This window comes from Schistocerca americana, chromosome 8 (genome assembly GCF_021461395.2).
Source record: "Schistocerca americana isolate TAMUIC-IGC-003095 chromosome 8, iqSchAmer2.1, whole genome shotgun sequence".
NCBI classification, from domain to species: Eukaryota; Metazoa; Arthropoda; class Insecta; order Orthoptera; family Acrididae; genus Schistocerca; species Schistocerca americana.
Genome location: NC_060126.1, coordinates 202,946,078 through 202,973,449, shown reverse-complemented (window position 1 = coordinate 202,973,449; position 27,372 = coordinate 202,946,078). Strand labels below are relative to the sequence as shown.

Here is a 27,372-nt window from a genome sequence, read left to right as displayed (position 1 = left end):
TTTCTCATGATAAAGCTGGAAAATTTGATAGAAAAAAATTCCAGCAGTAAATCGTGAATGGGAAGTTTCATGAAGAAAAAGATGTGAAAACAAACAAAAACTTAATGACAGGGCAAAAGCCATAGGAGAAAAGACATTCTACTATATTTGGGAAATAAAATATCACAAGATATGGCAATAATAGTTAATGTGGTAAAACCATTGAAGTGTCATTTATTATTGGAAGTGATTTTTATTGAACAATGAAAACCCTTGCATTAATTCGCTGCCTGGTTGCCATATAAATTCAAACTTTGCAACATCACATAATAAGTTTGACAGCCCCCCCCCCCCCCCCCCCCCCCCACTCTCCCCCTCATATAAAAACAAATACCAGGCACTAATACAATCACAGTTCTAACTGCAAAACGTGATTTACCCAACATAATACCTCTATCATCCCACTATTCTCAGTCCCTGTACTGTTGGCAAAACCTATCCCACATCCTATCAACTCCCTTGGTACCAATGCAGAGTTTTGTATATGGATGAGTCATTGAATAGGTATGGGATTGTAAATCCAAATGTTCAGGGTTCAGCCCTCATACAGTTGTATTTTTCTGTCACTTATCAATCCTTTCAACTCTGCCAACAATTTGTAAATGCAAAGTTTGAGTATGGTTCGTGATCTATGACAACTTGTAAGTCCCATAACTGACTCAAACTTTACCCCTATGTGGACACAAATGAATCAACTATAGAGCAACATAGAGATCAAGCTCAAACTGCAGAGAATTTTTCTTAATACCAGGACACATTCCATGCTGTTTAGGTCATCATCCCTGTCCCAAAACACAACACACTATCATCACAGTTTGTCGTAACAACTAATCCAACAGTACAGCAGCCATCTGCTATTCTCTTCCCCATCAACGTCTTCTCAGATTCCTCCTTACACTGCTTTTACACTAGTACATTTCCCAACAAAACATACACTCTAATAGTTTTCATTTTCTTCATATTTGTCAGTCTTTACCTGTCACGAGTGTGTAAAATTGCCATAGTAATTTCAATGAGCTCTTAAATTTTGTGCAGGTACCAAATCAATAAACCTTCTGCAAGTAGTGTGTGTTATTTTATCATTAGGCAACTGTGGTAAACAGGATATAAATAAAGGATATAAATTGGTGTGCAAAATAAAATAAAAATACCTTCTTAACATTTTGATGACTTCATTAAAAAATACTTACAAAATGGAAACACAAAAATTTTTAAATATAAACTATTAAAGTACAAATAGAAAACTTCTCAAACCACAATGCAACAAAGATAATTACTTCATTAAAATATATACATATATAACAATTAGCTTCACAATTACAAATCTGGTCACGACAATGACTTGCAGTTAATATGCTTCAAATATTGAGCAATATAGGCAGATTATAATAATTTCCCTATGTACACACACTCACACAAACACACTTGGAACGTCTCATTCCTCTTGTACTCAACCATATTCTTTCACTCATACAGTCCATTTTTCTCTGTAATAAATTCAAGCAGAAATACTGATAAACATGAGTAATGCAGACAAGTTAAGTTATTTGTGATGTCCCCTCCTATTTCACACCTTTTAGGGTGAAAAAGACCTTTTCATGCCTTATTCTGAGGCAGCCTGTTGTTATAAATGCTACTGTAACATTTCAGAACGTTTTTGAGGGCAAAATATTTCTTAATGTAATGCTCGACGTATGTACAAATAGAAGAACAGGTGTTAAATTAAGATATATTTTAAATTAAATATATATATTTATGAGCACAACACTTAGCAAATTATGATCACTTTCACTTTGTTCTGGAAAACTTATCTTGTTTGTTTTTATAAATCATGGGAATTGGCACACATGTTTCCACTCATTTATAATTGTTCTAGACTGATGATTTTTAAAACAGTGTGATGGCATAGTGGGAAAACAATGGACTCCAGACAGGCAAAGATTTAGGCTGAATTCCTTAATGCAGCCACTGTAATGTTTCTGTTCATATACAATCAAAATCACTGCCATAATTTCATTCTGTTCCTTTTCCATCCCCTTCAACAACATACTGTGCCAAGTTTCAAATTTTACTCAACTTTGCCAAAGTGAAGGATTCACAGGATAGCAACCAATGCAAAGGAGTCACTCTCAATCTATATGCCATGATACATTAGTTATGAGGTTACAGAATTCTCTCTTCTCTCTAGAAGCATGAAGGGAGTATATACAAAAAAACAATTAACAGATTTAGTAACCATAAATAAAATTTTATGGTACCTTACAGAAATAATTTTTCCCAATACAGAGAATTATATTCTCCGACTGAAAACAATACATTTAAAATAATGACAACATATGTCTTTCTCCTTCCTACATTTTTCCCTTTCCTTTTTACATGAACACAAAATGGTCATGCAAACTAGTAAAGCTTCATTTTACATGTCTTACATGCATATTTATTTTCAAATTGTCCTTGTATAATAAAGTCTTAACTTCTCAGTCACCTCTGATGTCACCATATTCACTTGAAAAAATGTAAATCATAAAAATTACATGACTTCGAATGAATTAAATACTTTGTAACAGGTACTGCCAGTGCAGAACTTTTAGTCTTACATGTGAAATTTAGATATTCGTGTGTGATTTTTACTATGCAAGAGGTGTGAATGTAGCTCTGCTAATGAAAACTAAAAATAAAAATAAATATAATTGAATATTGGTTCAAGAGTTTACAAACATACTGCAGCCATAGATTGTCATAAGTATGATGTTATAGTCAAAAACACAAAGAATGTTAAAAAAAGAGAAGTTTCTTCTTGAGATTGACAAAGATGAAGGAAAAACATGTCTATCATCTCTGGACATTTGTAGTTATTTGTGTATAAATTGACAATGTCCTAAACTAAATGAACAAACACAAACACTGAATTTCAACATAAACTTAGTTCTTTGCAGCATGTCAAACAGCTTTCCACGTCAATAATGTGTTAGCAGTATTGTTTAGTTACAAGTAAAGTCAAACCAATAAAGCTACAAAATAACCATATTTACTGCAGAAGTTTGAAAGTACAGCAGAAAATTAAAAAAAAATAATGATAAATTTAATTTTCAGAGATAATACAATGTGGGAAGCAGTACAAAAAAAAAAACATAAGTGTAAAACATTGCAAAAAGAGCTACGAGAGGGACTCACTTTTAATGCAGGAATCACAATGCCACACCTCACAGGAAATAAGAGAAAAGAAACAGACAAGATCTGAAATTCTAATGACATATACAGGGACCAGAAAAAATTGCATTTTGCAATAAATGCAAAATAGATACAAATGCTGCCTCAAAATACAAAAAAAGAAAAAAACAAAATTACCTAATAGACATTATTTTATTGAATTACCTAATGGACACTATTTTATTGCAAATTGTATTCAGATGAACTATTTCATGAGAGATAGTTTGAAATAGCTTTATTTTCTGCATATAAATATCGAAAATGTAACCAGTTTTCAGTTACTGGTATTGTACACCATCTCGTGAAGTTAAACTTTAAAAGATGATGTGCGTAACAACCTGTTTGCCAAATAAAAAGTGTACAAATGCAACAACATATCAATGCACTGAATCTTCTGATGCCATGACAACTACAAGTAGTTGAATTGTCTTTTAACATGGCAAATTAGGTGGTGGATGTTTTGACCTGTGGTTGCATCAAATACTGCTAGAGGTCAGGCCGTATCTACATCATTAACAATACTCAGGATTCCTCAACAAGCAATAGCATGGTAGCTGCCCCTGAAGTGTTTATGTTGTGCATTGCTCATGAGTTTATTTTTTTAATTTTGAAATAAGTGAGTGACTAATGCTAGTCCATCATTGATTTTGATTATGACCCTTATAACACCAAAAAAGATTGGTGATCCCTGTGAGAATATACTAGTCCTGCTGTAGGCAGGGAAGCAGGCTTGTTTCCCTGCACCACTCCTCCTCCTGTGGCAGCCAAAATTATAGTTTGTTAATAAAACAAAAGAAAAGGACAACAATTTTGAATATGTGTTAATTTTTTAGTAATCCCAACCCAGTATGAACTTACGACAAAATGAATTCTTAATATCTGTGAGGGTTAAGCATGTTCTGGTGGTCACTACTACAAGGCAAAGATCGAACAGTACAAGTAAATTCTGACATGTACACGCAGGCGCGCGCACACACACAGACACACACACACATTATCTGCATAAAGACAAACATTTGTGACTAAACCATCTTGATGTAAAGTCAAAATTGGTGATGTACAACGACAGTGCACATTTCACACAAATGGTTCATCATCTCAATACTTTTCATACTGGAGTTAAGCTACATTACAAACATCTGCCTTCTTCACGTACAGAGTTTACTTTGAAGCCTCATACTTTGCACAGCAAAACACAGACAAAAACAATCAGAACATTCCTCCATGGACCATCACCTTTACAGTGACAGCAATGGAAATTTTACTAAGTGTTAGATTATGCAAGATACATTAACCACAAAATTGTGATAAAAAAGTGGAATTATATGAGAAGACAGCAGTGAGGTGAAAACTGTATATCATCATATTCCTAACAAGACTTCTCTCTCTCTCTCTCTCTCTCTCTCTCTCTCACACACACATACACACACACACACACACACACACACACACACAATAAATTTAATGGCAGCTGGAGTAAACTTCTTTGTAGACCATTCTTTCTATAGACTTGTCATAGCTGGTGGTCGAGCATATGCTTTCGGTATGAAACCGTACTTGCGAGTTTTTGGAGCATATGCCCACAGCCAACCATCCACTGTCTGATTATTGAGGTCTGCATATATCCAATCACCACGTCGAACTGATAAGTCATCAGGAGCTTGAGCCTAAAAAAAAATCAGAACACAGGTTATGAGAATACTGACAATGTTTTTTGTTTATTAATGAATGCAGAAATAAGTGCATGGGTGCATTTCTGGAAATACAATGCATTTGCTACATAACTGCAATCCAACGGCTGATGTTTTTGAACACACAGGTAAAACAGCTAAGAGAAAAGATGTTGCACATCAAGACACCATTAAGCTTTTATTTGTCTCAAATAACATTGCCGGCACAACAACAGGAAAAGCTATAACATATGTCACATTGGATGGCACTCCAGTTTTGAAACATTTTGGCTGTCCCCTCTACTAACGCCACACACCAAATAAGGCAGTCTTCCTGAAACTACCTTGTCGTGAATAGCAGTCAATGATGGCGTACTTCAGTGATGATTTAATTTCATTCATTGCTCAGTGTAGTAAACTTTCTAAGACTTCACAGCATAAAAACTGTATCACCCCTCTTGTCACCATGCATAACCAAATCTCATCCACTCCACAGTTGTTTATTACTCTCTCTGCCTGTGCAGATGTGCCTTCATATGTGACTTGTACTATAGTAAAGTTGTCTAGGCAACATTCATGGAAAACTATTTTTGACAGACACACAGAATGTGTGCTCACGGAGGAAGAGGTAGATAACACACATTGTCTTTATTAAAAAGTAGTGAATTACAGTTACGGCTATCCAACTCCAAAAGATAAAACAATGTATCAGAAATAGTTCTGAATGAGGTCTGCAGCATTAGTACTACCGACTGACCTATCCAAGGACTCACAACGTGTCCTCATAGCTCCACTTCAAAATGTAGGAGATGGGGTACCAGTGGAAATGGAGCTGCGAGAGCAGGTCATGCCTGAGTCATGCTTTGATATCTCAGCTGGTAGAGCACTTGTCTACAAAAGGCAAGGGTCCCAGACACCAGTTCCAGTCCAGCACACAGCATTAATCTGTCAGAAAGCTTTAACGCAGAATTTATGTGATGGGGGGTTTACCAGATACTTCGGTCTCAATACAGGAAATCATAACACACAACCACCTGCATAAAGATAAATTTTCAGTTTATTTCAGTAGAGTACCCTGTGTCTCCAATTGAGAATCAGACAATGTGATTTGCGTTCAGTCTATGTGTCTCGAAGGATCACTTCAAGCTTGGACCATACAGGCAGTGTCACTTTATGGCAAGAAAGATTGTAAACATGTTCATTATGAAAACTTCTCAGCACTGTGATACACAAAAAAGCTGAGCTAATGGATACATGGAATGGGAACCTAACTCAATGGACTAGGTTCTCTTCACTGTTTGTAGTATTTATCTGGTGTCTGATGGTCACATGAGTGTGGAGGTAACAATATACATCTCAGGCAGGTAGTCCCTTGGATTCAACAGGGAGGTGCTACCATTACTTATACTTAGTATGTTCAAACACTGCTGTGTTACAGATTCAGGATGAACACAGCAAATATTGTGTTTCTTGCAGTTCAAATAATTTCAAGCCAATCGAAATAATACATATCACAAAAAGGTAGACAGGGTGTAAACACAGACAATGAAAAAAAAATCCCGTATTTCCAGACTAAAAGTAAACTTTCTCCCGGGTGAAAACACACTTTTCCGTCTTAAGTGACTGTATATTTTCCCTCCGAACTGTAAAACTTATCAATCTTTTGAATGGTTATGGTTTTATACACGGGCGTAGAATTTCCCAGCACTTTAGAAAACATAACTCAGGGAAAAAAACACGTTTTGGAAAGATCTTCGATGAGAAGCAACATGTACCCTGCATATTTTCGTATTACGAAAGCATAAATTCTAATTCCTCCAAAAACCGCATGTTACTTTCCCAAGCATTGAAATCGAGATTGCGATGCGCTTAGGTAAGCCAGTCATAGCTCATGTCACGTGATCTCGCCAGCCAATGACAGCGGATATCCAGAACATAGGACACGTGATGTAGTCAGCCAATCAGCCACATCACTGTTAAGTAGCGCAAACACACAAACAAGAAAAGTTAATGGTTTAAACTGGTATACATACAGTTACTACAAGAAAAGCAAAGCTTTCGCATATAATTTTGGTCTCTAAGGTTAATAAGCTGCAAGAGAAGCTAAGCTTCTACATATAACGTTGATCTTTTTGCACGTGCTACACTTTAAGATACATCGCACAAATGTGCTAGTAAAATTTTTAATAACGACATAAATGTCTCGTCATCAAACGAGAGTCAAACGCTGTTTGATTTTTTGAAATTCATTGTACATTCTCGCATATAGTTCAATTTACGTAAAAGGAAATTTACTTTGAAAGTAACGCTTTTCAAATTACCATTCGTAATATTTTCCCGCGACCTGTTACAAATAGGTTCGTTTCAGCAGTTGCCAGAGAGCGCCAGATGGCAGGCGCCACCGCACTTGCGCAACTATGATGACGTAAGAGGCTCATATGTTCGTAATTGTAAAACATTTTACATTATGTCATCAAAGAAACAAGACATTAGAGGATACCCCAAGAGCATCAGAATGTGCACATTTAAAGTGCATACTAAAAGTGCACATTCATATGTCCAGATTCCTAATGAAGAAGTCTTCGGCCTGATATTATAAGCTTTTCAGTGTGGCTTTCGGGATGTAAATTTTCTTGGAGTACCACTACTGTGTTATCTCATGTTTGGTTCTTTATTATGGCATAATGCCACACATGCTAGAATATGAAAACGTGCACTTGAAATGCAGCGAACAGTTTGAATTAAACACCTCATTTCAAATACATGGTCTGTCTCAGCGGAAAAGATTAATAAAAGCCAAATTTCTTTAGCAAACCAACAAAAACAACTTCATTGTTCTGCAAGGGGATTAATGCTTGGCTGTCAGAAAGGTGGAAATAAAATAAAATCTGAAACTAATAACAAATTTTTGGCTTCTGTAATTATGTGAATGCATTTTAATTCACTTGATAGCTTCCGGCCACTGATATCAGTTTTGTTTTCATTTGACATGAAAGCATTAACGAAGAGGGAGCAGCAAGATCACGAAATAATGCAAACACGGGTCACGTGGAGACTATCCACTTCTCCACTGTAACTCATACTGCTCTGCGCATCAGCCCTGGATCTATGATAGTTCCGAACCGGGACAATATTTGATAGCACCCCCTCCCCCCACCCCACCACCACCCCACCCCACCCCAAGCGATTGAGGTAGTAATTTTTTTTTAAATCGGATTTTCCAAAACATGTTCATTTTATAGCGCACATCTTTGTGCAGAATCTGATACATAAAACATGTGCTCGAGGAAATGTAAGACATGTTATTTGATCTTAAGTGTGCCAACGTGCAGTGCCACACCTCTTCACACAGTAATCTTCAATCGCACGCCACTGTATTTTGCTCCGTGGAATTGAAACTTGTATATTTTGCAATGGATGCCATCAAACTATATACAGAACAGTGGAAATTAAAATGTCCTGTGGTGCCTCTCCTGCTTCCACTTGGCTCATGTGACATCCTGCACCCCCCCCCCCCTCTCTCTCTCTCTCTCTCTCTCTCTCTCTCTCTCTCTCTCTCTCTCTCTCCCTCTCTAAAAAAAAAAAAAAAAAAAAAAAAAAAAAGAGAGAGAGAGAGAGAGAGAGAGAGAGAGAGAAGAAGAAGAAGAAGAAGAAGAAGGAGAAGAAGAAGAAGAAGAAGAAGCAGAAGCAGCTCGCAATTAATATTGGATGGGATTACTTGTAATCATGAGAACAAGAGCTCTTCGGAAAATTTTCACTCTTTATTGCCTATTAGCTAATAACTTGCAGCCGCGCAGGATTAGCCGAGCAGTCTAAGGTGCTGCAGTCCTGGACTGTGTGGCTGGTCCCGGCGGAGGTTCGAGTCCTCCATCGGGCATGGGTGTGTGTGTTTGTCCTTAGGATAATTTAGGTTAAGTGGTGTGTAAGCTTAGGGACTGATGACCTTAGCAGTTAAGTCCCATAAGATTTCACACACATTTGAACATTTTGAACAATAACTTGCATAAAATTAAATGTAGGGTACATAAAACCAGTAAAGAAAAGACAGGCAAGACAGTACACATTTCTTCAATCCTTAGCTCCTAGCATTTTTTTCTCTCTAATCGTGCTACAGCTTTACACGGTGTGCTTCCCTTTCTGCGAAAGAATCTATTACCACATCAAAGTTCGTCAAACGTTTTCCACATTGAAAATCAAAATGTCGTTGTCTAATACTGAAAAAGCTGTTAATACAACTAGCACCCAAGACTGGCGTGGTTTCTCGAACTGATTACGTCTATTTTGTCACTGTCTGCTCGATAAAACAAAATAGGCCTTGCAGCAATTTTAACACACACCAAATAAACGAGACTGTTTTGACATGAAAGGTCATTTTTATAACATGACAGAATATAATTCACAAAGTACCAATATCAAATGACTTTTAGGTCTACTGCGAGCAAAAGGCTAGATGTTAGAAAATAGTTTCACATTTCATTCATACGCTCCAGTTTCTCAAGCAAGAGATAGAAAAAGTAGTAGTACGAAATTTTATATAAATTTGGAATTGTGATATTCTTTCATAATTTGTGTGATGTCCCCGTTTCTTCTCCTTCCTCATTCTAACAAACAATCTTATCACTAATTCTGTAACTATTCCTGCCATTGACAAAACTTATTCGCCGGTTAACTTCACTAAACCTGTCAGAATCATCAGTTTCGCTATCCTGCGATTATCTTCCGGATAGGCTTGGTTAAATGTTCATAGAACACATTTTCCACACTGCTTCCAGAACAGAACTAGGCTGGGACTGTACAACTGGCCCTTACTAGTGTAGCGATCTGGCCAGAAATTTTCTGTCAAAATTTCATTTTCTTGGATACACTGAGAAGATAATACTTAATCTTTCTTACCTGTTATTCCTGTTAGTCGTTTATTTCCACTCTGGTAGTCTGAATTTATGGATTTCGCTAGCAAATATAACAACGCTGATCATATGCAAACCCAATCAACCACGTAATCAGACAGGTTCTTACATGAAACATTCTGATCTCTAGGGTTCAAAGACCTTGTTGCAGGCCAGTTTATTCTGGACCTATGTTGATACCTTGCCCTATTAACCCATTCACATAAGAAATATTCTAAACAGTGTAAGACACACACATCTATGAAATCACTATATAATGCATTTTTTAATTATTGTGAAAATAGGTGGGTCATGTAGCTTTTTCATTGTCATATTAGATTCAACTTACTAAAAACCAAAAGAATCTTTTATTTAAGAAAGTTTTTAGCTATTGAAAAATCAGTGAGGTGAACTGTTTATCAACTCAGCATAATATTATATACATATGCATATAATTAAACCATTCACACATTCTCCACACTTACAGCACTTTCCATGCTACTACTAACCTTGTAGTCGTAAAGCATTACAAGTTCGGTCCCATGATAACGTAAGTCATCATTTGACTGCGATGCAAGTAGATGTGCGTTGCTTTGTGATGCAAAATTGTTGTTCACATTTTGATTATTACTCTGATTCAGATGCCCTGTAAGAAGAGTAGGAAAACAACCAAGTTATTATACATTGCACCAGTCTTCATTTACAATTAGGTTCAGTTCAACTGAGCAGTTAAAAACAGTTACAAGTTACAAGAGACATGTAAAAAATGGTTCTGCATGGCAACAGAGGGGCAAAACATGCAAGAAATTACAGTCTACTGACATTAAGAGCTTATGTTACTAACAGAATGTTGACGAATACCTTTAAAAGAAAGCTCACCTTGTACTATGTGGGCTGGATAGACAAACCCACTAGGCACAAAACCTTCCTGTCCATCGCTCCGGACTATCCAGTACCAATCAGGATCCTCTCGATTTAAAACGGTCACGAATTCCCCACGTTCCACACTAACATCATTTTCATCACGTGCTATGAACGTATAGAGCACAATATATCTGCCAGATGGATCCTGCATGAACATATTCATTACACAGTCTCATTAGCACAGTTAAGACACTTATTTTACCCACAGTAAATGTAAAATATATCAGTAGTAATAAACAAGTAGGCACACAACATTAAGGAAAGGAAGTGCATATGCACATTCGAAAGTGTATGTGCGTGTGTGCGCCCCCCACCCCCTTCCCCAATCTCTCTCTCTCTCTCTCTCTCTCTCTCTCTCTCTCTCTCTCTCTCTTACATATTCTTACTAATTTTTCTGGTATCAAAAAATCTTGTACAGGGTGGGCCACAATTAGCTTGGGATATCTATTCTCTTCCTCCACCTTCCAGAATACCCCAAGTCCTTTCCTACATGAGAAAGGAACTCTAGGTCCCAAAACTGGGGGCTTTATCTGTTTTCTTTGCTGTGCAGTAAGTTGCATGTCCTACGTGTCTCTTTCTTTCTTTCTTTCTTTCTCCCTCTCTAAGAGGGCCACTTCATTAACCGATAAAACTTTGTTCCCTAAAAGAATCACATTTCAACTTAAGTTATTTTACAGTCAAACCATTTCATTTATTTTCACTTACTTTGAACATTCAATATTGATGTAGTTTTCCAGTTCTGTTTGAGATTTGGTTGATTACTAAGAAAACTACTCACACAGTACTACATAAAAGATGTGAAGGCTTAATCAAAAATAAAACATACCATACCATTATAAACAGCAGAAGCTATAGTTAAAACTGCACTACCATTATAACTTGCAATCAAATGCGTGTTTTCAAATGAAAGTAATAGTTTCAGCTGTGAATCAGAATATTTAGGGTTAATATGGAGTGTAAAGTAAATTATTAACTACAGTCCACTGCAAGTACATTTCTTTGGTTAGTAAGTCATGTGCAATTCTGTTGATATTTTCTGCAGCAGGGATGCCAATAACAATATTCTTGAGTACATTTTCATTCTGCAGCAGAGCACGCACTGATTTGAAACTTACTGACACACTAAAACTGTGTGGCAGATCCGGGACTCCAACCTGAGACCTTTGCCTGTTGCAGGTAAGTGCTCTGGAGCACCTGTCTGCAAAAGGCAAAGATCCCAAATTCAAGTTCCAGTCTGGCTCACAGTTTCAACCTGCCAGGGAGTCTCAAGAACAACACTGAATACCTTCAATGCACATTATTATTGGATATTTTAGCAGACTACAAGATGAAAATACCAAAACAAATGATAAATCACAGCTCCTTAGAACAACACTGAGAATTTGTGTGTGTCTTCTGTATGTATATTTTACAATTACTGGCAAGTAAAAAATGTGTTTGTCTAATTCAATTGTGAAGTATTGTTAATACACATACCTTAAAAAATGGATGCACATCTGGTTGTGATGAAGACACACTATGCAGTGAAGCTTGAGAGCTTGTTATATTAAGCTGCTGTGTAGCACCTGTATTTTTTTTGTTCCCGTAACTCTCGCAGTCTGAAATGTCAGCACCTATAATGGTACATCACATCAGAAACTCATGACCAACTTTCATGACATATAAGGGTAGAAGACAATTTGGGGGGAGGGGGGGGGGCCACAGAAGGATAGATTGCTACACCATATAGTGGTGACACTACATCACAGACAGGCACAACAAGGGAATGCTAAAAACATAAGCTTTTGGCCAAAAAGCCTTCTTTAAAAATGAAAGGACATACGCATACAAATTCATGCAACAGCAACTCACAAACACATGATGACCACTGTCTATTGCTGCCACTGCTGGACTATGAGCTACGGCACATGATGGAAGAGGAAACCTGGGTCGTGGGGGTAAGGAAGAGGCTGGGGCAAGAAGGGGGGAGGGGACGGGGGCAAAATGGGGAGAGGCTAGGGCAGCTAGGCACAGTTGGGAGATTAGATGGAGGGCAGGCAGGGGGTGGTTGTAGGAAAGGAGGGAAGTAAAAACACTATGAGTGCACTGGTGGAATAGAAGACTGTAGTGCTGGAGTGGGAAAAGGGAAAAGAACAAGTGGGTGACTCTTGTTCTCCACCAGCATTCTATCTCTTGTCATGACTTGAAATGAGGAATGTCCTACCTAATATCCTTCCCACTGTGATACTCCGCCGCCCACTGAACCTACACAAGATCTTCATCCATCCCTAAACAACCCCTGCTCCCAGCTCCTTGCCTCATGGCTCATATACCTGTAATAGAACTAGATACAATACCTGTCCCACACATCTTCCCATCACCACCACCTACCTACTTCAGTCCGGTCACAAGCATAACATATCCCATCAAAGGTAGGGCAACCTATGGAAGCAGTCATATGATCTACAAGCTAAGCTGCAACTACTGTGCTGCATTCTATATAGGCATGACAACATAAATGGCCACCAGCAAACTGTGGTCAAGAAACAGCTGGACCATCCAGTTGCTGAGCATGTTTCCGAACATTGTTCTTCATTTCCATGACTGCCTGTGCCGCCTGGCTCCTTTGTACCAACACCAGCTTTTCTGAATTGCACAGATGGAATCTCTCTCTGCAATATATCCTCCATTCCCAAATTCTCCTGACATCAACTTTTGTTAGCTACTGTCCACCTACCAAATTCCCTTCCCTTTTCCATTCCAGCATTACACAGTCTCCTATTCCATCAATGCATATGCAGCCTTCTTACCTCTCTCCTTTACCGTACTCCCTTGCTGCCTGCCCTCTGCATGCCGTCTAACCTCTTGACTGCACCTAGCTGCCCTACTCTCTGCCCATCTCATCCCTGTATGCTACCAAAAGCAGCACCCTGACCATGCTATCCATCTCCCTCCCCAACCAACCTCCTCCTTACCACCACCACTCCTGAGTGCTTCTCCCAATATGCACTGTTGCTAGGAGTCTGGCCTTGGCAACCAGAGGCAGTGGTCATGTGGGTGCGAGTTGTGTTTGTATGAATTTGTGTGTTTATGTTGCCAAATTCAGAAGAAGGCCTTTTGGGAGAAAGCTTACATGCTCAGCGTTCTTTTTGTTGTGCCTGTCAGTGACTCAACATCTCCACTATATAGCGAGTAGCAATCAATCCTTTCCACAATATTGTCATTATTCCGTCCTAGATTTTCCACTGTTTAACACATTCAATGATGTATTTATTGTGGCTCTGTCTAGTACACATATTCAGCACTGAGTAAATGTAGGCATATACAGTTATGCACACATGATGAAAATCAAACATCTTGATAGACTTCTCAACTGGCCATTTAAAAGATTAACCTATTTTAAGTAAAACTTTTTGGAAGGTTCCAAACCAGGTGAAGTCGTAAAACCAAGGGTGGATGTTAGATCCTTTCTTCGTACTGTACTTCAAACATGATCTGGTTCTCCTGTTCTGGTAACTGACACATACTTCTGCCTCGCACCTATCATTCGTTGTTTTCAATTACTGGAAAATCCAACACAGTACAGGATATAACATCTATTTGAAGATAGCTCAATACTGCTCAAATAGAAGAGTTGTAGAGCATTAGAAGACAGAAAGGATGATAAATTTAACATATTGTGAATCATGGTCTTTTAATCAGAGGCCCTTTACACAATATGTCCTGCTACGGCCTTGGACCCATGCGTGCCTCTTTTACTGTGGAAAGCAAGAGTTATCCAAAATTTAAGTAATCTTGCTAAAGATCATATACAGGCAGACAATATCCTGCCTACACAGTGCTAAAACAGATTTGTCTGTCTATTTATTCCCAGACTACAAATGAATTCATCACCCCTATGAGCCAGTGACTAAACAGTATTCTCCTTATCACTTACCACCCAGGACTTGAAAACAAAAGCACATCCTTTTCCATTGCTTTGACTGACTATTTTGCCAAAAATAGATGCTAACTATTACTAAAATAGGAGCAAATTTTTGGCATCCCACTATAGCAAGTGTAGTGTGTTTCATATACATCACAAGCACTGTGTCCTACATTGCACAGAAATTAGTATTTGGGGAGGCAGGATCTAATAGCTGCATACATTGTGGCCTGTTCCTCTGCTTGTGTCAGATTCAGTTTTAGCCAAAGTAGATGAGTTAAGAGTAACCTCACAAATAAGTCTGAGAAAACTGTTGTGTCCTTATCACTTCAGACTACTATGTCAGTAGCATCTGTTTATAGATCTATGCACTAACTGAAACTGAAACCTTACACTGTTGTACAATGTCCATACTGCAGTTGGTATTGCAGCCTGCGCGTAATGGAGAGGCTGATTCTCAAATATTCTTTTTTCTTCTAGTGCAGCATAACTGCTTTTACTGGGACACACAAACCCACGTAATAATAAGACATTGGAGTTCTGAGACTCCTGGGCAGGTAACTGAGAGCATGGTGTGGTATATTTTTCCGTCATGCCGTAACTTTTAATACAATGCAAATTATATACCTTTTCACAAAGAACTAACAACTAACAAAAGGACCTACAGTTATTTCATGTAGCACAATGAAAAAGCAAGCCCCACCAATATATAAGAGGTGATCAAAAAGTTTCCATTTGATGGCATTTTTTGCAGCATTTATGCAACGTAGCACGACTCCAATGCTGGTTAAGTGCCAAAATATGGGCAAGGGATTTGTGTGATATTCATGTCTTTCTGACGTGCATGCAGTAAATGTGGAAACATGAACTATGGCAACATTGTTACCAATGCATCCATAAAATACCAACATGCTGTTATTCTTTTCTTGGCTGCCGAAGTACAAATATCGGTAGACATCCATCGTGAAATGGAGAATGTGAATGGCGCACAATGTCTGTCGTAAATCACTGTTGTGGGATGATGCGGCAACTTCCAAGCTGGTCACGATTCCATTTGGGAGGTCGTCTCGTCCGTCATGAGCAAGTTAAGACACTCGAGCACCTGCCTTATAATCCTGATCTCTCCCTATCCGGTTATTATGCCTTCATTCTCCTGAAAAGGGTTTTAAGTGTCAACAATTCCTGTCAGAAGAGAATGTGCAGCGCTAAGTTACAGACTTCACACAGCAGGACACAGTGTTTTACCATTCAGGTATCTTCAACTGGTGCATCAGTGATATTATTGCATCACTGCAGTTGGCACACCCATTCTGAACTGTATGGCCTTCAGGCAAACTTTTTAATCACTTCTTATATGTCTGACAGTATTATGTGGATAGTTCATATCAAAAACACCTCATTTAGTTTGACTTTTTGCACAACTCTGAGCAGAAGGTATGACACCTCTGAAGTGCTAAACAGCACAACAATTTTCTCGGACTTCTTCCCAAGGGGGTTACTAACTCATGTAATTAAGGGTCATTCCATGCCAAAAAATGCAATAATTCATGTATTTGTAACCCTCTATCTCAGATTTTTACAAAACTTTGCACATTTGCTTATACTTAACATGGGAACTTCTGAAAAACCTTTTCAGTGTCAGACTACAACTTTATTTTATATGAAATTTTAAATGTAACGATATTCTGATAACTGGACTCTGCAGGAAGTCAATGCAAAATGGTACTTATCTACATAAATGCCCATAACTCAGGTGTTTATTAAGCTTCAAATTTGGAATTTTTTTCAGATGTGAAGTAAGGCATATAGTTAACAGATATCCAGTAATTGAAGCAGATAAGTCACAAAGAAAATGTTTTAAAAATATTAATGTGTGTCAATTTTCAATTTCAGAAAAATTATGAGGGTGGGGGAAAATGCTTATATCACATTTCTCCAACCTGCTGGGAACCTGATTTTGGTCTTAAATAATCCCCTAGATTGTAAGCTTCCTAATAAAATAAAAAATTAATACATCTACTGCAAATTGACACACATATCTGAAATCAAAATACTTTTTGCTGTGATCATTTTAAGTTAGTTCATGCACTCACTGTGACTACCTCAGATGCAAGGGTGTCAAATTAGCATATTTAAGTATAACTCATTCTAGGCAGCCAAGTTAACTTTAAGTACAAAAATTTATTTCCTTTCATTTGACTTCTTCAGCAATTGTTTAAAGCCTACAATATATATGGTTTGTGTTTTCAGTCAATCACATGTTCACAGTAATAAAAAGGTGTTCTTAGACAGCAGTAGCTTGTTTGAAACCTTTATAGGCATGAAAACAATGCAACAATTATGGAAATTCACTGTTGAAAATAACTGGCATGCAACAATTAGTCCATCTGGCCTCAGCTGCTCTTTGTCTTTCTGTGAGATAGGTCACATCTGTTTGTGGTGCGGCCGTATCATTCCACTTTAAAACATGAATCCGTGCTCAGTTAATTGCAATGGAAAATGAGAATTCATGCACTGTTGGAAAATTATTAAAAACACCATGTTATTTGACAACCTATACCTTAGTAAAAACTCAAAAAAATAGAAGAGCTGAGTGAAGACCAACGAGATTTGATATTGCTGCGATCCAATATAAGCTTTCCACAAGATCAAGAAAGTGCTACTTTATGTGTACATCACAGATACTACTACTTAAAAGCTTTGAAAGTCATCAAAAAACTTGCTGTGATATTTTCAAAAAGTACAGACAAACTGTTAAAAAATCTTTGAGATCAGTTTGCTTGTCTTTGTTTAAAACATTAAGTGCTAAAAGAATCTGTGTATAAACTGGCCAAAAGCTGTGTGCAACATGTTGTAAGATTTGTGAACAGAAAACCGATATCAGTGGTAGAAATGAAAGTGATGCAGATGACCTGAAGGTGACATTTCACGAATCAGTACTAAAAAGTGAAAATATTGATGGTGCAAATAAAACTTTACATGATTTGGTGTTGGGCTGCTCTCCCTTAAAATGTCACTCTGCAAAAAAAGACTCATCCTTTGCAACTTAAGAGAGCTGTACTCTTGTTTTAAATGGGAGAATCCAAACATTAACTTTGGTCTTTCTAAATTTTGTTTGCTAAGACCGAAGTGGTGTATGTTAGCTGGTGCTGCCGGCACTCATTCATTGTGTGTGTGTGTGTGTGTGTGTGTGTGTGTGTGTGTGTGTGTGTGTGTGTGTGTGATCCACCAAAATGTAAAACTGCTTCTGAATGTGGAACTTGTAAAATTTCTTGTATGTGACTACGAAAACTACAAATGCAAGCTTAATCATTGTGATAATTGTCCCAGTGGTGACAAACTGTCAGAATTATTTAAACAGAAGTTATCTTCCAAAGGTGTTGACAAAGAAATTGAGTTCAGCCAGTGGATAAAGACAGATCATTGGGCAGAATTGATAAAGCAGTCAGCAACTGTTGGTGAAAACATAGACTTGTTGGGAACAAAATTTCAGGCACTTAAACCACACTCATTTATATCCAAGTGTCAATCAAAATCATTGAAGAAATTAAAAAAAAAAAAAAAAAAAAAAATCTAACCCCAGAAAAAGCAATTCTGTAAACAGACTTTGCCGGAAACTACATATTTGTAGTTCAGAATGAAATTCAAAGTTACCACTGGACAAGAAGCAGCTGTGCAATCCATCACGTGTGTGTTTACCCTCTCCCTTAAAACCCGTATCCTTTCGTCTTTCCCTCTCCTTTCCTCTTTCCTGATGAAGCAATCTTGCGTTGCGAAAGCCTGAAATTTGTGTGTGTGTACATGTGTTTTTCGTCTCTATCAACATACCAACGCTTTTGTTTGGTAAGTTACAGCATATGTGTTTTTAGATATATTTTTTCCCGCGTGGAATGTTTCCCTCTATTATATTCATATCATTAATTTGAACCCAACAATTACGTTTGTTATTGTCACTGTTGCATTTCGAAATCTTTTCTGTCATCTTACTTTCTCTTTTTGTTTATGCAAGTAGTTTCACTTTGTATTCACGTTCCCCCTTTTTACCGAAATCTACAAACTATTTTATGACAAACTGCCTATTGGCTTCTGTCTCGGGTTCTTCGGCCGACGTTCATCTAATGATTTTTCTGACGTTTCACCAGCACAAGTGGCTGGCATTGTCAAAGCTTCACCCTCCATTGCCAACAAATTTTACATATTCACATGTTCCTTTACCTTTAATCCAAATAAATACAGTTTCATTTAGAGATATTTTACGTTTATTACGTGTATACAAAGAAAAGGGTGAGGGTGACATATATGATGATTTCCCAAAGTCTTTATTTGCATTTTCACAAAGGTGGTATGTGCGGTAGGCTATAACGTCACGGTCGACGAAGCTTTCGAGTCCAGATACATTGGGTACACCTGTACCACCTCGTACAATTGCAACAGTGGTATGCAACGTGGTATGTGCGGTAGGCTATAACGTCACGGTCGACGAAGCTTTCGAGTCCAGATACATTGGGTAGACCTGTACCACCTCGTACAATTGCAACAGTTAGCCAGCCGTTGCCATGAGAAAATGTATCATTGAGATCAATACTGAAGTTCAGTCTACATCCACAGAAGACAGCGGGTCGATCTAGTAGTGAATGTGCAGCGACAGATTTTATAGTATTCTTCTTCTTGTCAGCAGCAGATGTTGTCATTTCGACATCTTCAATTGTTTTATATATTGTCTGTCTTGCACGGCGGCGATATCTTCTGTATGGCATCTTGGCAGCGTTCAATGTAGAATAGCTGGGGCGGGAACCACGTATATTTTATTAACTGTTACACCGCTATATTTGATGTTATACAAGAACACTGCGAGTTGCAATCTCACTAGACACTCGACTCTGTAACGATTCTATATTTATGAAAGTAAGTTGAATTATTTAACTGTAGGCTTATTCGTTGAATATATCTGATTTAACTAACTGTGTAAACTTTTTTATGTTTAGTAGACAGTCACCTTTGTACGACGTATTGACATGGCTGGCAAATTATTCTAATTTGAGATTTTCAGTCCGCACCTACCACAGCAGTCTTTGGAAACGATTTAAATATGAAGTCCTATTATTTGAGTCTTATTTCACAGTCAACCACGAATATCACTGCATTTACGAAAAAGCCATTGTCAAGCGTCTGATACCAAATAATTAAACGTCAATGTTCCAGACAAGCAAATATTAATTACAACCAATCACTATCATATATACATACAATAACCAATATTTTATTTCATTTTTTATTTTTTTTATTTTGTACGACCTGTAAAGAAGCAAATAACCAGAGCCATTTCCTCATCCCCTCAAACCCAGAACCTCTCACAGAAGCATCCCAAAAGTGCCCCACTTGTGACAGGATACTTTCCGGGACTGGATCGACTCTGAATGTGGCTCTTCAGCAGGGATACAACTTCCTCAAATCTTGCCCTGAAATGAGATCCATCCTTCATGAAATCCTCCCCACTCCACCAAGAGTGTCTTTCCGCCGTCCACCTAACCTTTGTAACCTCTTGGTTCATCCCTATGAAATCCCCAAACCACCTTCCCTACCCTCTGGCTCCTACCCTTGTAACCACCCCCGGTGTAAAACCTGTCCCATGCACCCTCCCACCACCACCTACTCCAGTCCTGTAACCCGGAAGGTGTACACGATCAAAGGCAGAGCCACGTGTGAAAGCACCCACGTGATTTACCAACTGACCCACCTACACTGTGAAGCCTTCTATGTGGGAATGACCACCAACAAACTGTCCATTCGCATGAACGGACACAGGCAGACAGTGTTTGTTGGTAATGAGGATCACCCTGCGGCTAAACATGCCTCGGTGCACGGCCAGCACATCTTGGCACAGTGTTACACCATCCGGGTTATCTGGATACTTCCCACTGACACCAACCTATCAGAACTCCGAGATGGGAACTTGCCCTTCAATATATCCTCTCTTCCCGTTACCCACCAGGCCTCAATCTCCGCTGATTTCAAGTTGCCGCCCCTTGTACATCACTTGTCATTCAACAACATCTTTGCCTCTGGACTTCTGCTTCGACTGACATCTCTGCCCAACCTCTTTGTCTTTACACATGTCTGCCTGTCTCTGTATATGTGCAGATGGGTGTGTGTGTGTGTGTGTGTGTGTGTGTGTGTGTGTGTGCGCGTGCATGTATACCTGTCCTTTTCCCCCTAAGGTAACTCTTTCCGCTCCTGGGATTGGAATGACTTCTCACCCTCTCCCTTAAAACCCATATCCTTTCATCTTTCCCTCTCCTTCCCTCTTTCCTGATGAAGCAACCATGGGTTGCGAAAGCTTGAAATTTGTGTGTGTGTGTGTGTGTGTGTGTGTGTGTTATTGTTTCTATCAACCTACCAATGCTTTCATTTGGTAAATTACAGAATCTTTGTTTAAAATGTTTTACATATTTAAAAATCATTGTTTGGACCTCGATAGTTTAAATTCATTTTCTATATTCCCATAAGTCAAGAATAGTTATTAATTTTTTTTTCCCCAATAAAGATCCATCCATTCTGTGACATCTGGGGAAATATGACAGTGATGTGTTGAAAATAAGATACTTTCTGTTGTTGTTGTTGTTGTTGTTGTTGTTTTTGTCTGAAGTAATGCAATCCAAATGACAAACTTCAGTTGTGGCGTTTACGTTTGTAAAGTATGTGGAGAAATTCTGCACTGACTACTGATATGCAGAAAGTAACAAGTAGAAGACGTTTTGTGAAAATATGAAGCAGTTGGTGTCAGGTATGGATGATCTTAATTAGATTTTTTTTATCACAACACAAAATATTGTGATTTCAGATTTATTTGTGTGTCCATTCATAGGAAAGCAAATAATAATTTTATTTTATTACAGTGTGTACTGACTTGGGAATTATTTAAGACCAACTGTAAGTTCCAACCAGGTTGGAGAAATTGATGTAAGCATTTTTCAATGTGTCTGCACTTTTTCCAAAAATTGTAAAGTGACACATATTAGTTTTTTTTTTGTATTGTTGGTTGTAGCTTTACTGCTTAAATAATTATATGTCTTAAGTTTCTGCTTCTCTTAACTTATGAAAAAAAATTCTGAATTAGAAGCTTCATAAACACCTTAGTTATGGGCATTTTTGTAGATAAGTGCGATTTTGCACCGACATTCTTGCAGAGCCCAGTTATCAGAATATCACTACATTTAAAATTAGATATAAAAAAAAATTTTAATCTGAGAGCAACAAAATTTTGCACAAGTTCTTATGTTACAAGTATAAGCAAATGCACAAAGTTTCCTGAAAATCTGAGATGATGGATGACATGACCTGCGCGACTTGACGTGGAATGACCCTTAACTAAAACCAACATATCACTTGCCCACATCCAAAACACTGGCAGCACCACAATCAGCAGTCTGAGCCTGCCTTCCTGGTATTTGTTGCCATAAAATGCTGGACTCATCACTTATGTCGTACAGTTATCACTATGTGCTTATTTTAAAAAAAGTTTCAAGAAAACCCATCCACAGCATCATCACTACCTCTACAACCAGGTGGTTATAACTGAAGTGCAGCTACTATAGATGTCCAGTGCGGGCTGTAATTATCATATGGCAGCGAAACTTTGCACATATTCTAATGCATTAATGCAGAACTGACTCACACTGGACCAAATTAGTTCCAGTTTTGGCCACCAGATGGAAATCGGGCACTGTGAATGCAAGAAAGACTTATGAAAATGTTTCCATATGTAATAGATTAGGAACATGATGTGGGCAGAGGAGTTCAATCAAGTGACAAAGGCATAACGTTGATTAATCATGTATCATTAACTGCCACTAACATGACTTGTTCATGGAGACACTGATACGATGCCGCATCCAAAAAATGAAATTATCAACACTTCCAGCAGAATCTGCGCAATGTGTTCCTGTAGACTGGCCTTCAGATCACGTACAGATGGTACACATACATGGTAAACTGGCGCAGAGCTAAAGCTCACATGGATTTAGATTAGGTGATCTTACAGGGCACACATCTGGAAAACCTCTGGAGATAACACATTTGTTGAAGGTTGCATTATGCAGATCTTTCACTGGGTAAGCGACTAAGTGTTGCCCTATCTTGCATGAAAACAGTTATTTCCACACAGTTGTGCTTGTCCAAAGCAGGAATCATATAATGTACAAGCAAGTCTCAATAACATTCAAATATCACGGTGCACCTGACAAGTCCTCTGGGTGTACTCTCTTCAACGAAAAAAAGACCGAGAATAAAAGTGTTTGTGAATCCACACCACACAGTCACGAACGGCGAGTGCAATGGCTCTTTGTGCACTACAAATGGTTTAACCGTATTCCAAATTTGGCAGTTCTGTGTACTCACTGCACCCTGCAGCAAAATTGTGCCTTGTCACTCCATAGAATATTGCGTGGCCACATGTTCTCATCTTCGATCCATGCCAGAAACCAAAGAGCAAGAATGTTGTTTCATCATCTGGATCTTGTATGGGTACCAGTGCATAACAGACCACAAAACTTTCTGTACTGTTGATCAAGGGATGGACAAGTCTCGTGACACTGTAACAACAGAATCACTACCCAGGGTATACGCTGCATGGTAACTAACTTCCACCAGGATAGGACACCTTCCCTTTCAGGTGCTGCACCAAGTTCACCCATCTTTTCAAATTTCATCGTCATCTTTTTTGAACCATTTAAAGACAGTGGATCTCTCCTAAGACATTTCAGTCGGCAATACTCTGTCAATGCAGCACTGTAATTGCTGCCATTCACAAAAAACAGTTTCATTAACACCGCATGATCTCTCTGCTCGATAGCCACACTGTTCACTCACGTTATGGCTTGTCAGATGCCAGTGTACATGTCATACCAACATACAAACAGTGTAAGCACCAGATTCGCACCTGGTGGCCACAACTCGAACTAACATTTTTTCCAGTGTAAACCATTCCACATTAACACAATACCATATTTACCAAATTTTGCTGCCATACGATAATTACAATCTACAACAGACCTCCATGAGTAGCTACATTTCAATTATAACCACCCAGTGTTTCTGTATGTAAGATATATCAATTTATGCAGCATTTGGCCAATTACGCAGCTGGTACTGTAATATGAATTCATATCTACATTTGTCGACTTGGTCACTTTACATACTGCAAACCAACTTCTACACTATCTACCATTTGCACTTTGTACAAAATAAAAAACTAAATTTTAAGTAAGACAACAAGAAGTACAATGACAAGGCTGCCAGGTCACAAAAAATTATATGTGTAAATAAATATTTGTTATTAACAGAAGTTGGTTATTCTCAAAGTTACACTGCAGCTGTAAAAAATAAATAAATATGGAGCTAGAGGAAATTATGCCAACTGTGACTAACACAAATTAGTGTTCAAATAACACAGGTCCACAGATTTTCACCTTTTATTTTTTACAGAAATGAAAGAAGCCACACTTTATAAAACTAGATGCACAAATATCAAGATTACAATTGTCATTTAACTCTGGGTTGAAAGTAGATAAGGTGTTCACAGTCACACTTGTGGAATATTATGAGAGCTACATGCAAAGGCTTTGTGAGAACAGTTCCTCTACCGAAAGTGATTGGCGTGGATGCTTTGGCAACACTACTTTTCAATATGAAATTGGTGTGTTAGGGTACAAAAACAACTGAGGTCATCAGTCCCCATGTAATGACATCAGATCATCAAGAAGTAAAAGAACTTAAAACAACTGTATGGTATGCCCAATCGATGGAAGGAAAGAGAGCTAAGATTGAGGGCTTCCTCTAGGAGAAGGGGGCCACAAAATACGCTGTAGAGACAGTGGACGTCCTAAAATGTCCATCATACTGCTTCGACGGATAGAAAGTAAAACATGGTTGACAGCCTGTGCATAAGGTGTTCATGGCCAATAACTTGGACGGAAAATATACATTAAAATGTAAGTGGTTAAAAAAGGGCATTCGGTGAGGAAATGGCAAATCATCATAGGCTGACAACAACGAACGCATAGTGGTGGGGGATCATCACTTAAATTGCAATAGCTAATACAATAATGACCAATACTCAACCTGTTAAAATGATCTCTTAGCAAGTGGGCTGAGAAGAGGTTGGACAAGCCTCTGGGAGAGGTTTAATTCCCTGGAGCTTGTTCCCATGAAGGGAAGACCAGTGGTGATGCCAAAGTGACACCACCTACCGACAGATAGCAGCATTGATATCATCTGAAGGTATGGAAGGGCTAGCAGACTGGGGTATGAGGACTGCAGCATTGACAGCAGCATCAGCAGTCTCATTTCCCGTCAGACCAACATAACCAGGAACCCACATGAACAACACAGCTGGTCCCTCAACAGTAAGCAAGTGAAAGCTTTCTCAGACACATTGCACTAAAGGATGAACTGTGTACAGCACACAAGCTCTGAAGGGCACTGAGACAATCTGAGCATAAGACACATTTAAAAACCCTGTGTCGCCAGAAGTACTGGGTGGTCTGATAGAGAGCAAAGAGCTCTGCTGTAAATATTGAGCAGTGTTTTGGAACCCGATACTGACAATGGTCGGTGCCAATTACACAGGCACACCTGACATCACAGCCTGTCTTAGAGCCATCAATGTAAATGAAGGTGCTAGTGGTAATTTGCATGCGAAGGTCAAGAAACATTGCAATAGATTGAATCTGGAGTAGTTTCCTCAGAAAGCTAATGAAGTCCAAGATGAAAATGGGTCACCACATAATGCCCAGGTGGTGAAGGATTCACACCCATCAGGAATGTAGCAGGCAGTTTGAAGATAAGCTGCCGTAGTAGGAACCAAAACCGAACTCCAGGAAGTAACAGAGAAGAAGGACCCACCATATATTGGCGGTCGAGGGAGTTTTCGAAAAAAGAGGCATAGGATGGATGGCCAGGTGTGGCAGACAAACAGCACGCGTATCTGCTGAGGAGAACATCATGCCAGTAGGGCAGCAGAAGTTGGCAGCTTCTGCATAGAGACTCTCAACCGGGCTACTGTAACAGGCGCTAGAGGCCAAATGGATTTCACAATGGTGAATTGTACTAAGATGGCATAAGATGGACAGACGGTAAATGAAACACCCATTGTCAAACGGACAACTGAGCAGTACAACAAAATGACAATGATCCAATCTACTCCCCAGAAAGTACTGTGCAGGACACGTAGGATACTGAGAGACCGGGTACAGCACTTGAGCAGGTACGACATTTAAGAGAACCAATAAAGTTTTCTATCAAGCATGAGCTCCAGGAATTTTGTAGTTTCAGTGAACAAAAGAGCAAAAAGCTCGAAGATGTAAAGATGGTGGAAGAAACCCACTGTGCCAACAAAAATTCATACAAATGGTTTTCTCAATGGAAAAGTGAAAGGCATTGTTGATGTCCCATGAATAAAGAAAAACGAGACATCACTGATGATGCCACTCAAGGGGAGAAGTCCGTGGAGATCTGCAACAGATCACAAAGTTGTTGATGAAAAGGAAGCCAGAGGTGCCCGGCGGGAGACAGGCCATTATAGGATTAATAGTGGTAGCAAATAGGATGACACTCAGGACGGAACCCTGAGGCACACCATTTTCCTGGACAAAGGTGCCCAACAAGGAAGAACCCACACATACCTTTAGTGCCTCCACCAGGCACTGTAGGCTTTCTCTAAATCAAGAAACATGGCAACAGTGTTATTTCTGCAGAAAACCGTTCATGACATGGGTTGACAAAGTGATGAGATGGTCAACTACAGAACGGTGTTCTCAATATCCACATTTTGCAGCGATTAGTAGAATACGAGATTCGAGCCACTATAGCAAGGAATCATACTTTCCATCACCTTGCAAAGACAGCTGGCGAGTGGTGAGAGAAATGGGGCAGTAGTTAGAAGGAAGGTATTGGTCCTACACCGCACTTAGGTATGGGTATGACACTGGCTTCACACTAGCATCTGGTAAATGTGCCATCTGTCCAAATGAAATTAAACGTATGAAGGAGAAAGTCCTGCAGCAAGAGAAAGGTGCTGCAACATGTGAGTGTGAACATCATCTGGCCCTGGGACAGATGATCAGGATGAAGTGAGAGCATGATCTAGCTCTCTCATAGTAAAGGCAGCATTGCAGCACTTATGATTCTGAGAAGAGAAGAGTATCGCCTGAGAACCCTCCACTTGTTTCCTAGGGATGAAGGTGGGATGACAGTGAGTGCAACTTGAAATCTCTGCAGAATAGTGGCCTCAGGTGTTACAAGACAGCAAGAGAGTCCACAATGAAATCATCTGTTCCAGTCAGCCCAGAAATTGGGGAACAGACCTTGGTCCCAGAGAGCTGACAGAGGTTGCCCTCTGATGGAAGAGGGAGTGAAACAGTTAAAAAAACTAGTAAATGAAATCTTGCTAGCTTTTTGCTATCCCAAAGAATCCGATGGCATTATGGTTAAAAATGAGCAGAGCCTGCCTATGCACTCTAATAGCTTTGCGGCACGCCTCACTCCACCATGGATCAGGACATGGCGTGGTACAGATGAAATGCAAGGTATGGAATGTTCTGCGGCAGTAAGTATAATGTTTGCAAGGTACTGTACCCAGTCATCACAGCTGGGAAAATGTTGTTTGTCAAAGGTTGCCAGGGTGGAGTAAAGCCTCCAGTCGGTCTTAGAAATCTGCAAACTTTGTTTACATGTAGGTGGA

General features: G+C 38.9%; 1 protein-coding gene across 1 annotated transcript in view; it reads right to left on the bottom strand.

Moving 5' to 3' along the window:
- Positions 1-3,683: 3,683 nt before the first annotated feature.
- LOC124544661 (SH3 domain-containing protein Dlish) overlaps positions 3,684-27,372 on the bottom strand; it is a 70,652-nt gene continuing 46,963 nt past the window's right edge. Inside the window, exons 4-7 of the mRNA XM_047123279.1 lie at positions 12,206-12,342; positions 10,685-10,874; positions 10,315-10,451; positions 3,684-4,916 (exon numbers count right to left, since the gene is read on the bottom strand). Of these exons, the coding sequence (XP_046979235.1) occupies positions 4,752-4,916; positions 10,315-10,451; positions 10,685-10,874; positions 12,206-12,342 (629 nt within the window). The 3' untranslated portion in view covers positions 3,684-4,751. The remainder of the gene's footprint in view (positions 4,917-10,314; positions 10,452-10,684; positions 10,875-12,205; positions 12,343-27,372) is intronic.